The 14043-nt window shown below is 40.6% G+C and overlaps 1 protein-coding gene across 1 annotated transcript in view; it reads left to right on the top strand.

Moving 5' to 3' along the window:
- The first annotated feature begins 1682 nt into the window (after positions 1–1682).
- Positions 1683–14043, top strand: part of LOC115222137 (proteasome adapter and scaffold protein ECM29) — a 92696-nt gene continuing 80335 nt past the window's right edge. Inside the window, exons 1-3 of the mRNA XM_029792271.2 lie at positions 1683–1832; positions 6686–6816; positions 11550–11666. Of these exons, the coding sequence (XP_029648131.1) occupies positions 1811–1832; positions 6686–6816; positions 11550–11666 (270 nt within the window). The 5' untranslated portion in view covers positions 1683–1810. The remainder of the gene's footprint in view (positions 1833–6685; positions 6817–11549; positions 11667–14043) is intronic.

The raw sequence follows: 14043 nt of genomic DNA, 5'->3' as shown, positions 1-14043 counted from the left end.
GCATTTAAGAAAGAAATCTAGTTGTTTCTTGCAATAAATACGTCTGAAGCAAAATGTTTTCGTGGATCCCTAAAATTCTACTGCAAATTCCAAAAGACGCACCCCAATCTCAGCAGCACATATTCAGGAAAAGAAGATTTTAGTGCAGTAATTCTTATAGGATATCAAGCTGTACACACAGGACATGGTAAATTTTTGAGGTACTTGCTGGAAAAAAAGTGTGTCTTAGGTACCATCAGATATTATAAATCAGAATGAGAAGGGGTAGGAGAGAGATAGATAGATAAGAATGCATGTCTGTATAGAGACTGTTCCTTGTACTCTCTCTGTGTATGTGGAGTGGAAAGAGAAAGAATGAGGAGTAATTGTGAGAGGATTGCTGTTTCACTATATTGCAGCCAAAAGGCGGCGAGCTGGCAGAATCATTAGCACGCCGGGCGTAATGCTTAGCAGTATTTCGTCTGCCGCTACGTTCTGAGTTCAAATTCCGCCAAGGTCGACTTTGCCTTTCATTCTTTCGGGGTCGATAAATAAAGTACCAGTTTCGTACTGGGGTCAATGTAATCGACTTAATCCCTTCGTCTGTCCTTGTTTGTCCTCTCTGTGTTTAGCCCCTTATGGGTAGTAAAGAAATAAGCATTTCGTCTGCCACTGAGTTCAAATTCCGCCGAGGTCGACTTTGCCTTTCATCCTTTCAGGGTCGATAAATAAAGTACCAGTTTCGCACTGGCGGTCAATGTAATTGACTTAATCCCTTTGTCTGTCCTTGTTTGTCCCCTCTATGTTTAGCCCCTTGTGGGCAATAAAGAAATATATATTGCAGCCAAACATATATATTTCTTTACAACCCACAAGGGGCTAAACACAGTGGGGACAAACAAGGACAAACGGATTAAGCCGATTACATCGACCCCAGTGCGAAACTGGTACTTTATTTATCGACCCCGAAAGGATGAAAGGCAAAGTCAACCTTGGTGGAATTTGAGTCGACCTCGGCGATAAAAGTCCTGTTGCACTCTGACAAGGACCTAAAAAATAGTGAGAAAACCGTTCTGCTTATTAAGCATGGAAAGACTGGAAGATTTACTTGGATGCATGTAAAGTAGCCTTTCAATTGACTGTAAAACAATAGGAATCTCAACTAATGTATATGATCCAACAAGGTTCTTTGAGTGGTGAAAATCCAGTGCTTGTGATTGGTGGAAAGAACAATATGTTGGACAGCCCAACTTTTTGGAAATTTTCTTTGATTTTTTTTTTTTTTGTACAACATAACAATCGGTGATTGGTTATAATCAGGGCCAAGGATATATGTGGTACCAAACGTTTAAGCAAAGGATTGGCGAGCTGACCATAGCACTTCTTGCCTTGGTAAATTTGCAGGCCTGTGTCAAAGAGAAGAAATCAATATTTTGTAGCATGACAAACCCCATAAAACAGCAATCATTCCACAATGTTTTATGCTCTCTTCCCTTTCAAATTGGTATTTAAATTAATATGCTCAGAAATCAATATTTCTAAAGGAAGCTGGATTACTATGAATGTAAATTTGCGAATTATCCTCATATTATATCTTTCTAACTTTTTATTATTCTTGCAATTAAAAATATTATTTATTTCCTTTATTTTAGAGGGAGGAAAATAACACAAACCGCAGATTAAAACCTTGTACGGTTTACATGCTTAGGATTTACGACAGTCAAACTCATTTTCGTTTTTTTTGCAACAGTCGTGTGTTTGTAAGAATCCGTTTACGGTTTGTATCTCTTAGCAGAAGTTAACTTTACCATTTCATAAAAGTGAAATTTCGATGTCGGGCGAAGATGATTTGAGTAAGTATTCCCCGGAATCTAAATCTAAACCCCTTGTTACTTGCTAACATTTCGAAACATTTGTGCTTTATTTGATATTTGGCTCCAGAAGATACGTCCAATATAACCCATTACAAAAGCTTCTTTCGTAAATCTCTCTCTGGTCATCTCGACTAATGTTTACAGAATGACTTGTAGCTCCTTACACACCGTCGCATTACTTTTATTTCGTAATTAGAAAGACACTTATTACACTACACTCGAGATACATATCAACTAACTAATTCTTCTCCCTAATATTATTTACAAAAACATCCTTCTTTGGTTAGAATCTTTCGAGCGGAAAACCTATATTTATTTCGCTTTATTTCTTAACGTCATGGACAATTTAAAACCCTTTCTTTCATCCCCTAACGATACTATTATCTTAGCAGCGACGATTTCCTTGAAAATCGTTTGCATTTACAACATTTGTTATCCTAAATGAATAAATAAAACGAGCTAAAGACTTGGTGTTGTATACGAAACGACTAAAGTGCTGTATCATTAAAAATTGTGAAGGGACTTTTTTTCGTAACCTTTTCTTTCTTAATTATTATTATGTTCCCCAAGTCATAGAACTTAGTCTGCGACATCTCACCTTACTTTTTATTCTGGGGACCTCTGAGAATCTGCAGATATAGAATTAATAATTTACGGCCCACGTTATTTATTATTAGGTAGTCCTGTAAATGTGATAATTTCTTTGAATTTCCCTAAATGTTCAAATGGGGCGAAGACGCTCGAAGTAAAAAAAAGAAATTATCCAATTTAAAAGTTTAATTAGTCCCTAATTAAAACACCGACGGGACGATAGTAATTTGTATTTATTTACTCAATGAAATAGATTTCGATAGTCTTTAGCAAGTAATGTACATTTCATATTCGGGGTTTCCTTTCTTTTCTTTTGTCTGCTACAGGGGTCGGCGGGAAATATTTTACTCCACTGTTCCTCATTTATTTAGTGGAAATGTTTCCTTTTTCGCATCTCGATTCATTCGGGCCTAACTTTTTACCGTGTATCTTTTAAAAAATGGTGATGTCATGGTCGAGGGAAGTAATTGTGTTCTGGAGGATTTTGCTGTTTACATTTGTTTATTACGAATTCTTGGGACTTTTTTTTCATTATTTTTAATTAGAAATAAATTGTCGGCACAACTGGGAAACCACAGGCCTTAACCAACGCAAACGAAAATATTTGTATAATTCCTTAGAACATACGAAAAGATGTATCTGAAGAATTCTATAAAAATGTCGAAAAAAATAAAATAGTTTTTATGTTTGTTTGTTTATTAAAGCCGAAACATAATGTAAACTCGAGAAATAATTCGTTTGGCAACAAAAATAATTCGAAACATTAATAATTGTTTGGTCTTTGATTAAATAATTAAAGAAAAAATCTGCTAATTCCTTAATGTATCATGTTATGGATACGCTTTGGAGATAATCACTCTGTAAGAGATACCATGTTGATAGCTTTACTATTTAAGGCTAAGGTGTAAAGATATCGCTAGGGTTTAGCTCCTATTTAATCCTATTACAAGTATTGCAACTGTAACCATCCTGGCCATGTGTGTCCCCTGCTTTTTTTGGCCCCATATAAGCTGGTTGTAACCACGTTGGTGTGATTTGAAAGAGAATTTGTCTGTTATTTGTTGGAGTCGCAATTTGTTAGATTCGGTTTGCTGAATGGTACTTACAGAAATAAAAACAGATGCGACAAAAAATATTCATTTCAAAATCGGTAAATAACACTTTCGGTAAACCAATTAGATAATTATTAATGGGTTTGAGAGATTAGTTGGAACTGTCAAATTCTGCATAACGAATAGTTTCAATTTATTTCAAAAAAAAAAATAATAAATAAATTCTATTGGCACATGCGTGGCTGTGTGATAAACTTGCTTCCCAACCACATGTTCTTGGGTTCAATCCCAATGCGTGGCACTCTGGGCAGGCGTCTTCTACTATAACCAAACCCTCGTGAGTAAATTTGGGAGACAGAAACTGAAAGAAGTTTATCATGTGGGTGTGTGTATATTTATATATATGTATATATAGTGTCTCCCAGTTTGTCACTGTGTTTACATCTATAATGGAATGGAAGGTTTATGGATACCTGTGGAGTATCTCCTTTTCCCATTATAATTATTTTTGTAGCTTCAAGGATCTGGAACATGAAGAAGTTCCACAAGTGGAGTACAGTTCAATAGCTGTTTGTTTACAGAGTTCTCGTTCATGTGGTTCGCTCTCAGAGACCATCTTTATGGCAGTGCATGGTTTGTTATAGCTCCGTACACATGAGGTTCATTACCTCTGGAGATAAGCATGTGGAGTCAGAGCGGGACAAGGGTCCGCTGTGACTGCTGGTTTCACAGTGTTTCTCAGCGTAAGCGCGAATGAGAGTGAATGTTTTATTCTCCAGCTTAATTACTGGTTGCCGGCGAGACATATGACGTTGGATCAGGATGCAATGAATTGTCTGGTGCCAACGTTGTACCAGGGAGTGCCAGGATGGTACTGTAAAGGAGTTCAGCAGAGGAGAAACCTAAGTTTGTTTTAACAGCAGTGCGACAACCAAGATGAACGATAGGTAGGAATTCTGTCCAAGACTGCGGATCAGGAGTGGCACGTAGAACAGCCTTCAGTTGCCTGTGAAAACGTTCGACCATCCTGTTGGAAGCTGGTCGTACGAATGCAATGAATACCTAGGATTCATGATAATTCATGAAATAAGGAAGCTTCGAATTGGTGTCCACGATCAGTGGTTATTTTAGCTGGGACACCAAAGTGAGCAATCCAGTTAGAAACAAAAGCTCAAGCAACTGACTCAATGGAAATGTCCACGAGAGAAACGATCAACGCATGTCAATATGTAAGAGAAACCGCGACTGACAGGCCATGGTCCAACCAGATCAATGTGGGCATGGCGAAAGCAAGTCTCCAACGAAGAAAACTGTCCAAGAGAAGTGCAAATGTGCCTGTGGATTTTAGAATGCTGGCATGTCACACAAAAGCATGCCCAAGCGGTGATAATGCGGCACATATTAGGCCAGAAAAACCGAGCCGTAATAAGCTTCACCAAAGCAGCGATACCAGGATGTGACAGTGAGTGCAAGGCTTCAAAAACGGAATGCTGATGGTTCTCAAGTACAAACAGTCTGGGGAACCAGTAGCTGTGTCACAAAGGATTGTGCCTTCAACAGACGGAAGGGAAGGTAGGCAAACTTGCAACAGGACAACTTGATGGAAGTTAGATCCAATGTGTCCAGGGCTGGCTGATCCTGCACAATGGCAGTTAAATCGATTGCAGCAGGAGATGGAAGAGAACACACAGGGAGACAAGAGAGTGCCTCAGCAGGCACATTCTCTGTTCCAGGTATATGCCGAATGTCACTCATGAGCTGGGAAATGTAGGCCAGGTGACAAAAAGCATGAGGTGAGTGTTTGTCTGATTTAGATGACAGAGCATACGTAAGAGGCTTCTGTAACTAATTTCCCAACAGCTTAAACGAACAGGGTTGGATACATCGATGGGCTTTGTTCTTAAATGTGGCATGGTAGCAGCAGAGATTGAAAACCATTGGAGTAGAACTAGACGACCGTGACTTAGGACGACGAGAGCTGGCTTGTTCTCGCTACAATGTGTCCATGCGATGTACTGATGTATCGACTCTCTCCAAAATGTTGTCATGTGACGAGGGAGAAGACTTTGTGGTACCAGAGGAAGCTACTACAGGGTCCGAACAGGTATGGTGACGTGCAGGCTGCACAGTAAAATCTATGATCTTGTCCGCCATGGTGGCTATCTGATCAAGTGAATTGGGGTTGGCTGTTGTGGCCAGAGTTTATTGGACATTCAGCAGTAGCTGAGAGAAAAACAATTTCCTAAGCTGAGGATTGTCCTCAAGTGGAGTGTCACTGAGTTCACGCAAACGACGAAGGAACTCAGATGGCATCCTATCTCCCAGGTGGTCATCCTGCATCAATGTTCAGAATTTACTTTCTGCGGATTGTGTGTTCCAACAGAGAACCTCGGATTTGACGGATGTGTAAGTCGCGTCTGGATGTGGGTCTTGACGGATGAGATCTTTCGCTGAGCCTACAAGAGGTGCAGGCATCCCACAGTACAAAAGATTTAGCTGCTGTTGGGGAGGCACTGCATCCAGTTGAGCAAACCAAAGCATGATGTCACCAGAGTACGCAAGTAAGTTGGGAAGACTCCATTAGTACAGAGGAGAGAAAAGCAAAGGACCAAAGAACTGACAAAAGTGTTGTTGGAGTTGTAACGTATGTACAAAAAAAATTTTCTTGGCAAAATTTTTGAATTTTTTGTGTACTGTGTGCAGCAATGAAAAAAAAAAATTTTTTTTTTAGTTGCTAAACCTGTGTTACAGTCCAATGAAATTATATCATCAAAATCTCAAAAATAATGCACAAGTTGTTCAAAACAATGTTAATAAATAAGCATTATCAAGGTGGAGAGCTGGCAGAATTGATAGCATGCTGGGCTGAATGCTTAGTGGTAGTTTGTTTGGCTTTTGACATTCTAAGTTCAAATTCTGCTGAGGTTGACTTTGCCTTTCGTCCTTTTGGGATCGATAAAATTAATACCAGTTGAACACTGGAGTTGATGAACACCGAAATTGCTGGCCTTGTGCCAAAATTTGAAACCAATAAATAAGCATGACATTGGACAGTGTAATCTGAATGCTAAAGGATTAAAGAAATTCTTCATTATGTGTCAATCAGTAAACATTGAATGAACCAATAACGATAATTTTTATATAAAGAAATATGTATTCATGGTCTTTTCTTTTCATTTCTTGTTTTAGTGCGCTTGGAGCGCGTGTTTTTGCGCATAGCTTCTGCGGATACTGATGAAAACATAGAGGTAGCACTTGGAAAGTTCCTGGCTCCTGTCCTGTCAAGACTTTCCAGTCCACAAGAAGAAGTCAGGAAAAAGGTATTTCCATTAACTTATTATTTTTTTTGATTGGTTTTATTTCTGTTTACATGATTTATCCATTGGGTTGTGGCTACATCATCATCATCATCGTTTAACGTCTACTTTCCATGCTAGCATGGGTTGGACGATTTTGACCAAGGGCTGGTGAACCAGATGGCTGCACCAGGCTCCAATCTTGATTTGGCAGAGTTTCTACAGCTGGATGCCCTTCCTAACGCCAACCACTCCGAGAGTGTAGTGGGTGTTTTTTACATGCCACTGGCAGGAGGGCCAATATATATATATATATGTTTCTTTACTATCCACAAGAGAGTATAGTTGGACATAAGAGGTATCAGATGTGGTGTGCAAGAGAGACGTCTGTGCTGGTATGGTATGTGGTGCATATGGATGAGGACAGCTATGTAAAGAAGTACCAATCTCTAACTGTGGAGGGAACCTGTGGTAGAGGTAGACCCAGGAAGACATGGGATGAGGTGGTGAAGCATGATCTGTGAACTTTGGACTTCACAGAGGTAATGGCTAGTGACCGAGACTTTTGGAAATATGCTGTGCTTGAGAGGACTCATCGAGCCAAGTGAAATCATAGTCGTGACTGATCCTGGTGTCATGTAACTGGCACCTGTGCCAGTGGAATGTAAAAAGCACCTTTCAAGCTTTGGGCATCACAGAGGCTAAGTGGCAAATGTCAGTGGCACATAAAAAGCATCTTTTGAGTGTTGGGCCTCACGGAGGCATTGATAAATGACCGAGATCTTTGGCATTTTGCCATGCTTGAGAAGACGACCCGTCAAGCCAAGTGAAATCATAGTTGTGGCAGATACTGGTGTCACGCAAATGGCACCCTTGCCAGCGGCACGTAATAGCACCCATTACACTCTTGGAGTGGTTGGCATTAGGAAGGGCATCCAGCCATAGAAATCATGTCAAATCAGACTACAGCCTTCCAGCTTGCCAGCCCTGGTCAAACCGTCCAACCCATGCCAGCATGGACAACGGACTTTAAATGATGATGATGATGTGTGTATGCACACAAATAAAACTAGGATAAATAAAATTGGGAGAGCCAATGGAGACTTGAACCCACATCTGGTTAACAATATAACCACAACTGATTTACCAATTCATGGGTGATATTAAGGGAAGCATTCATCTAAACTGTAAAACAACTGCTACTCCTGGTTGTTACCTTCAGCCAGTTTAACCTGAAACTGACTTCTATCCTAACGAAGCTTGTTAACTTTGCTTTCATTACTTGCATCCATCCAGCAGTGTGTTCCATCACAAGGGATGCAAACAATCTTGGAGTAGACAAGGTTATTTTTTTATGATTTTCACATACAACACTTTGTATCTATGTTTTTCTAAGTACATACTTTCAAACCATCTTTTTATTATCTCTAGGAGGTTGTATGTCAGGTCACTTCCTTACTGGTAACATGTAACCCAGTACAACCTGTTGCATGATCTGGTCATCAGTGACTAAACTGGCAACTCCACCAAGCTTGCTTAGTGAGGAGGATGGTTCTAGACACTCTGCAGGACTGAAAACGAAGCCTGACAAAGGGCAGAGGAACTCATGAGAGACAACTGCCATCCAAAAATGTGTACATATGTCTATGGTAAACCACTCCCAAATGGTGACCTGTGGCATAACCTAAGGGTAGAGATAAACGATCAGTCAACTACTACAGTATGACACTGATGCCAGCAACACTAGTGTTGTACCGAGAGAGTGATACCAGCCAGTTGCAAAAGCTAGTTTCACTTCATCACTTAGTAAGTAGTTCTATGGCAAATGAAATGACAAAGGCAAAATTTTCCTTTGCCAGCTTGAACATTATCCAGTAAACAAAGTCTGCACTGCTTCACTCCCTCTCTGGCAGCCAGTGAAGTGTAAGATAGGATGCAAGAAAACAATGAGTATCATTGAGAAGAATGTTAGAACAGTACTTGATAGAACGATGAATAACTCTCAGGAAGCGAAAGAGGAATTTTATGCTAAGCTAAGATAGGTGCTGTGGAAAGTTCCCTGCAATGCGTACCTTTCCTTCTTGGGACACAAAACTCTGCTTGCGAAGACCTGTTGAGGCAAGTGAAATCGAAATCGAAATCGTTCAAAAATCAATGGAAATTGTGGTTGTGATACCAGTGCCGGTGGCACGTAAAAGAACCATCCGAACATGGCCGTTGCCAGCGCCGCGCCGACTGGCCTCCGTGCCGGTGGCACATAAAAAACACCAACCAATCGTGGCCGTTGCCAGCCTCGCCTGGCACCTGTGCCAGTGGCACGTAAAAAGCACCCACTACACTCACAGAGTGGTTGGCGTTAGGAAGGGCATCTAGCTGTAGAAACACTGCCAGATCAAGATTGGAGCCTGGTGCAGCCTCCTGGCTTCCCAGACCCCGGTCGAACCGTCCAACCCATGCTAGCATGGAAAGCAGACGTTAAACGATGATGATGATGAAGGAAGATCTCAATGCAAGAGTAGGCAGAGATGCAGACTGATGGCCTGGTGTGATAGTCAAACATGGAGTGGGAAAGTACAATCTAAATGGTAATCTTTTAGCCCTCTGAATTCAACCTAGTATTTACTAACAGTCTTCAAGCACACAGACCGTGAAAAATCTATTTGGATGCACCCTTGCTCCAAGCAGTGGCACTTGTTAAACTACATAATTAACTGGAGAAGTGATCAAAACGATGTCCTAGTTACAAGAGCCATGAGCGGTGTAGACTGCTTTACCGGCCACCACATGATCAGATCAAAAGTCACTTTTTCCTTCAGGAACCGAAACATGAAGACAAAAAGCTGATCAAAAAATAAGCTAAACATTGTGAAACTGAGAGACCCCAAAATGAGACAGAAATTGCAAGAACAGCTGGATAAGGCTTTGGAAGGATAGGAAAATAAGGGAAACAAAGGACTTGAAGAAAATGGAACATCTTGGAAATAAGTACATAGGAGAGAGTGCAACAGGTCCTAAGCAAACCAGTGAAAAATACCAAGAGATTGGTTTAACCCTTTCATTACTATATTATTGTTGAGATGCTCTGTTTCTTTTAATTATTTTTAGATATAACAAAGACTTTAGTAAAATAACTTAGTTACCCTTCAGCTAGTGTTAGGAACATAAATTTTGACTAAGGTTTGTTTGGTGGAAGATTTTAATTCAAAACTTATGAAAACAAGACATTTGTACTACAGAGCCAGAAGTGGTTTCAGGTGGGTTGGTAATGGAAGGGTTAATGAGAATGACATCTAACTGCAGACCCTGCTAGAGGTAAGGGACGTTGCAAAGGGAAAGCAGCTAAATAACAGCATAAAGTTAAACAGGAAAACTGGTGAAAGTGAAAAGGAAGCTGCAACAATATACTAGGAAACTGAAATCAGATCGGTAGGAGGCCAAAGCAGCACCATGTTGGTAAAAATGATATGAAAGCATTTTACTCAGGATTTCGAGAGGTACAGGGGCCAAGGATAAGAGGCACGACAAAACTCATAGCTCCTGATGGCAAAACAGTACTCAAGGAAAAATTGGAAATCCTTGATAGATTTTCCAATCACTGTCAGCCTGCTTAATATCCCAGGTATTGTGGACTATGTTGCCCCCAAGAGGATTACACAACAGCCAACTATCCAATCCTTAGATGATGAACCTGCTTACAAAGAATTCAATGATGCAGTGAAACGAATGAAAGAAGGTAAAGCACCTGGTAGGTTTGGCATACCTGCTGAAATCTGGAAGCATGGAGGTGTGAAGCTTATTGAAAGCTTATATATTACATTGTCCACCAGATCTTGGAGACAGAACTAAATGTCTTACCTGAGAGTGTGGCTTCTGTTGCAGTAGAAGCACTGTGAACATGATCTTCTGTCTTCGCCAAATTCAGGAAAAATGCATTGAACAGAACAGGCTGTGTATGTAATGTCATAGACTTCTCAAAGACATTCGACACAATATCCCATGGTGGACTTTGGGTGGTTCTTAAGAAAAATGTATGTCCTTGAAGGTTCATCATTTTGGTCAGGTCCCTGCACAAAGGAATGCTGGTATTTGTAGTGCAAGATAGCAATACCTCAGGTGAGTTTGTAGTGACAAATGAAGTTAAGCAAGACCTACTTACTAAGATATTGGTATTTGCTAGATTAACTCTAAGGCCCTTTGATTCTAGACCTTGCCTCGACACCTGAAATTTCTTCTCTAGTTCAGGTAGTGATTCGGTTATAAGAACAAGGTCATCGACATAGAGCAGCTCCCAAAGGTAGCCTGTCTTAAATTCCTCTGTTATTGCCTGGAGGATTAAGATGAACAAGATGAGCTGAGAACTGACCCTTGGTGAACCCCTACTTGCTCCAGCACTGTTCTCTCTCTGTCTCGCAGCAGTGTTGGAAGCTGCCTTTGAGGTGCAGCATAAAGCAAAGATGCTTACTATGAAGGCCCTAGTGTGAGCAATGATGCCTGTTGATGATAGTGTGCTGGTTGCCCACAGTGCTGAAGATCTGCAGAAACTGGTAGACTGGGTGGTAGACTGTTGGTCAGCTTAAAGATTAACATCAGAAAAACCTAATGCTTTTACCAAACTGTGGAGAACCTACCTGCCCCTATAACAGAAGAAAACATGCCAAGAGGATTAAGAAAACAGCTAATCTTGTTTCTTGTTTAATTACTAATTATACATAAGATGTCTTTTATGTAATACAATGTTTTCATTTGATCTGTTTCAGGTGATGGAACTACTGGTTCACATCAACAAACGCTTAAAAACTCGTCCCAAAGTTCAGCTACCAGTACAGTCCTTGCTTACACAGTACCAAGATCCTTCCGCATCACCATTTATTACGGTAAATAGCAATTTTTTTTTTCTGTATGTCATTTTATCTGCATATGTGAAGTGGTTCTGATTCTAAAAATAAAGAGGTAAAGGTAAAAAAACCCAAAACTTTTGGTCATGAATGACCATGGGATTGCATCTAGAAAGTTCCCCTCCAAGGCATAAGTCTGGGCAAGGTTGTTTATGGAAGACCAACAGTTGCCCATGCATACCAGCCTCTCTTCTCCATGCCTCTGATGTTATCCAAGAGAAAGGCAAAGGGGCTGATACAGCTTGGCACCAGTGACATCACAACTCATTTCTGTAGTTGAGTGAACTGGAGCAACATGAAATAAAGTGTCTTGCTCAAGAGCACAACACACAGTCTGCTTCAGGAATTGAACTCACTACCTCATGAGTGTGAGCCAGATGCACTAACCACTGAGCCATGCACCGTCACAACTCTAAAGATGACCTTGAAAAATTGCAGAATTCTTATAATCCCTTGATTTTGTACAATTGGTTCCTTACATTTACAAGTTTTTCTAATTTGTGTTGTATTACACTCTCATTCTCTCTTTCTCTATTTTGTCCACTGCTCTTGACTCTGGGCTGTTTTTTTTTTTCACTTCTTTCCTTTTTCAGGTCTTGTTGGTTTTGAATTGTTGCTTCTGTAACTTAGCTCTTTCCTAGACTTGACAGCATTCACCCGGGGTGGGTTGAGCTGGCTTCATTCATCCTCAATGCTGCATCTCTCACAAACGCCAACAAGGCCTAGGTAGGGGTGTTGTCCCTGTGCAAGCCTGTTTTTACCTCTGGAAAGATGTGGTCCACATTAGTTTGGCCTTTATCCTTTGACTTCCTGTCCAGCATATTTGCTTGTACTTCACAGACATAGCTCTCAGGGTCATTGAGGCATACAAGCTACTGCACTACAAGAAGGAGTGGATCTTGTAGTGGATCTTATCACATTCATGTAGGGTTTGTTGCTTAGATACTGTGGTCATTGACCACTCAAACTGTGGGCATCGACCACTCAAATGAATGCACCATAAGTGTGTGGTTTAGAAGTTTGCTTTGCTACCACATGGTTTCAGGTTCTATCCCACTGTACAGCACTTAAGGCAAGTGTCTTTTATCATAGCTTTGGGTTGACCTGTGACTTGTAAGTAGAACTTAGCTAATGGAAACCGTGGAAGTCTGCCAGATGTTTGCATGTGTCCATTGTTGTTAAAGGGATTAAAATGTCAAAGTAAATATTTTTATGTTTGTTTTTAAATCTATAATCCAAATTATTTATTGCAATGTTTATCAACTTTTTTTTTATTTTTTAAGAAATTTGCATGCTTGAAACTTTTAAAATATGTTCTGTCATACCTTTTCAAAAAATTGTTAAAGTACAAAATTTCCGTTAGAAATGAGGATTTATTTGTTGGTAGTTATTGAGGAAAAAAAAAGATTCTTTTATCTTTTAAAGAAAAATTTCAGTGTTAAAATTGAATTAAAATATTTACTTGAAAAATTTTATTATTTTCATATAAATTTAGATGAAAATTGTGCAAAAATTTGAAACCAATTTACTGTCCAAAATTGTCGTCTTTGAATTTAGCTTACAATACACAGGCATATTTCATTATATCATCATCATCATCATCATCATTTAGCGTCCGCTTTCCATGCTAGCATGGGTTGGACGGTTCAACTGGGGTCTGGGAAGCCAGAAGGCTGCACCAGGCCCAGTCTGATCTGGCAATGTTTCCTCAGCTGGATGCCCTTCTTAACGCCAACCACTCCGTGGGTGTAGTGGGTGCTTTTTACGTGCCAACGGCACAGGTGCCAGACGGGGCTGGCAAACGGCCACGGTCAGAGGGTGCTTTTTACGTACCACCGGCACAGGGGCCAGGCGAGGCTGGCAACGGCCACGATCAGATGGTGCTTTTTACATACCACCAGCACAGGGGCCAGGCGAGGCTGGCAACGGCCACGATCAGATGGTGCTTTTTACGTGCCACCAGCACGGGGGCGAGGCTGGCAACGGCCACGATCGGATGGTGCATTTTACGTGCCACCGACACAGGTGCCAGATGGGGCTGGCAAACGGCCACGGTCAGATGGTGCTTTTACGTGCCACCAGCACGGAGGCCTGAGCAGCTATCATAACAAAGACTATTGGATCTGTATATAATATATGTATCCATAAAGCAATCCAGGATGATGGATTGGATGCCTTCTGGTAGTATTCTGGCTCTTTCCATTCTCAGTTCAAATCCTGCCCTCTCCTATTTGGGTGGTAGACTTTATCCATTGCTCATTTGAACATCCCTACAGGACACCTTAGACACCTTTAGACTATTACATATGTTTGAGCTAGGTCTCTAGTGTGTGTGGATACCTTCCTCCCTCTCTTC

This window comes from Octopus sinensis, linkage group LG19 (genome assembly GCF_006345805.1).
Source record: "Octopus sinensis linkage group LG19, ASM634580v1, whole genome shotgun sequence".
In the NCBI taxonomy this organism is placed as follows: domain Eukaryota; kingdom Metazoa; phylum Mollusca; class Cephalopoda; order Octopoda; family Octopodidae; genus Octopus; species Octopus sinensis.
This window is presented reverse-complemented; position numbering and strand designations above follow the sequence as displayed.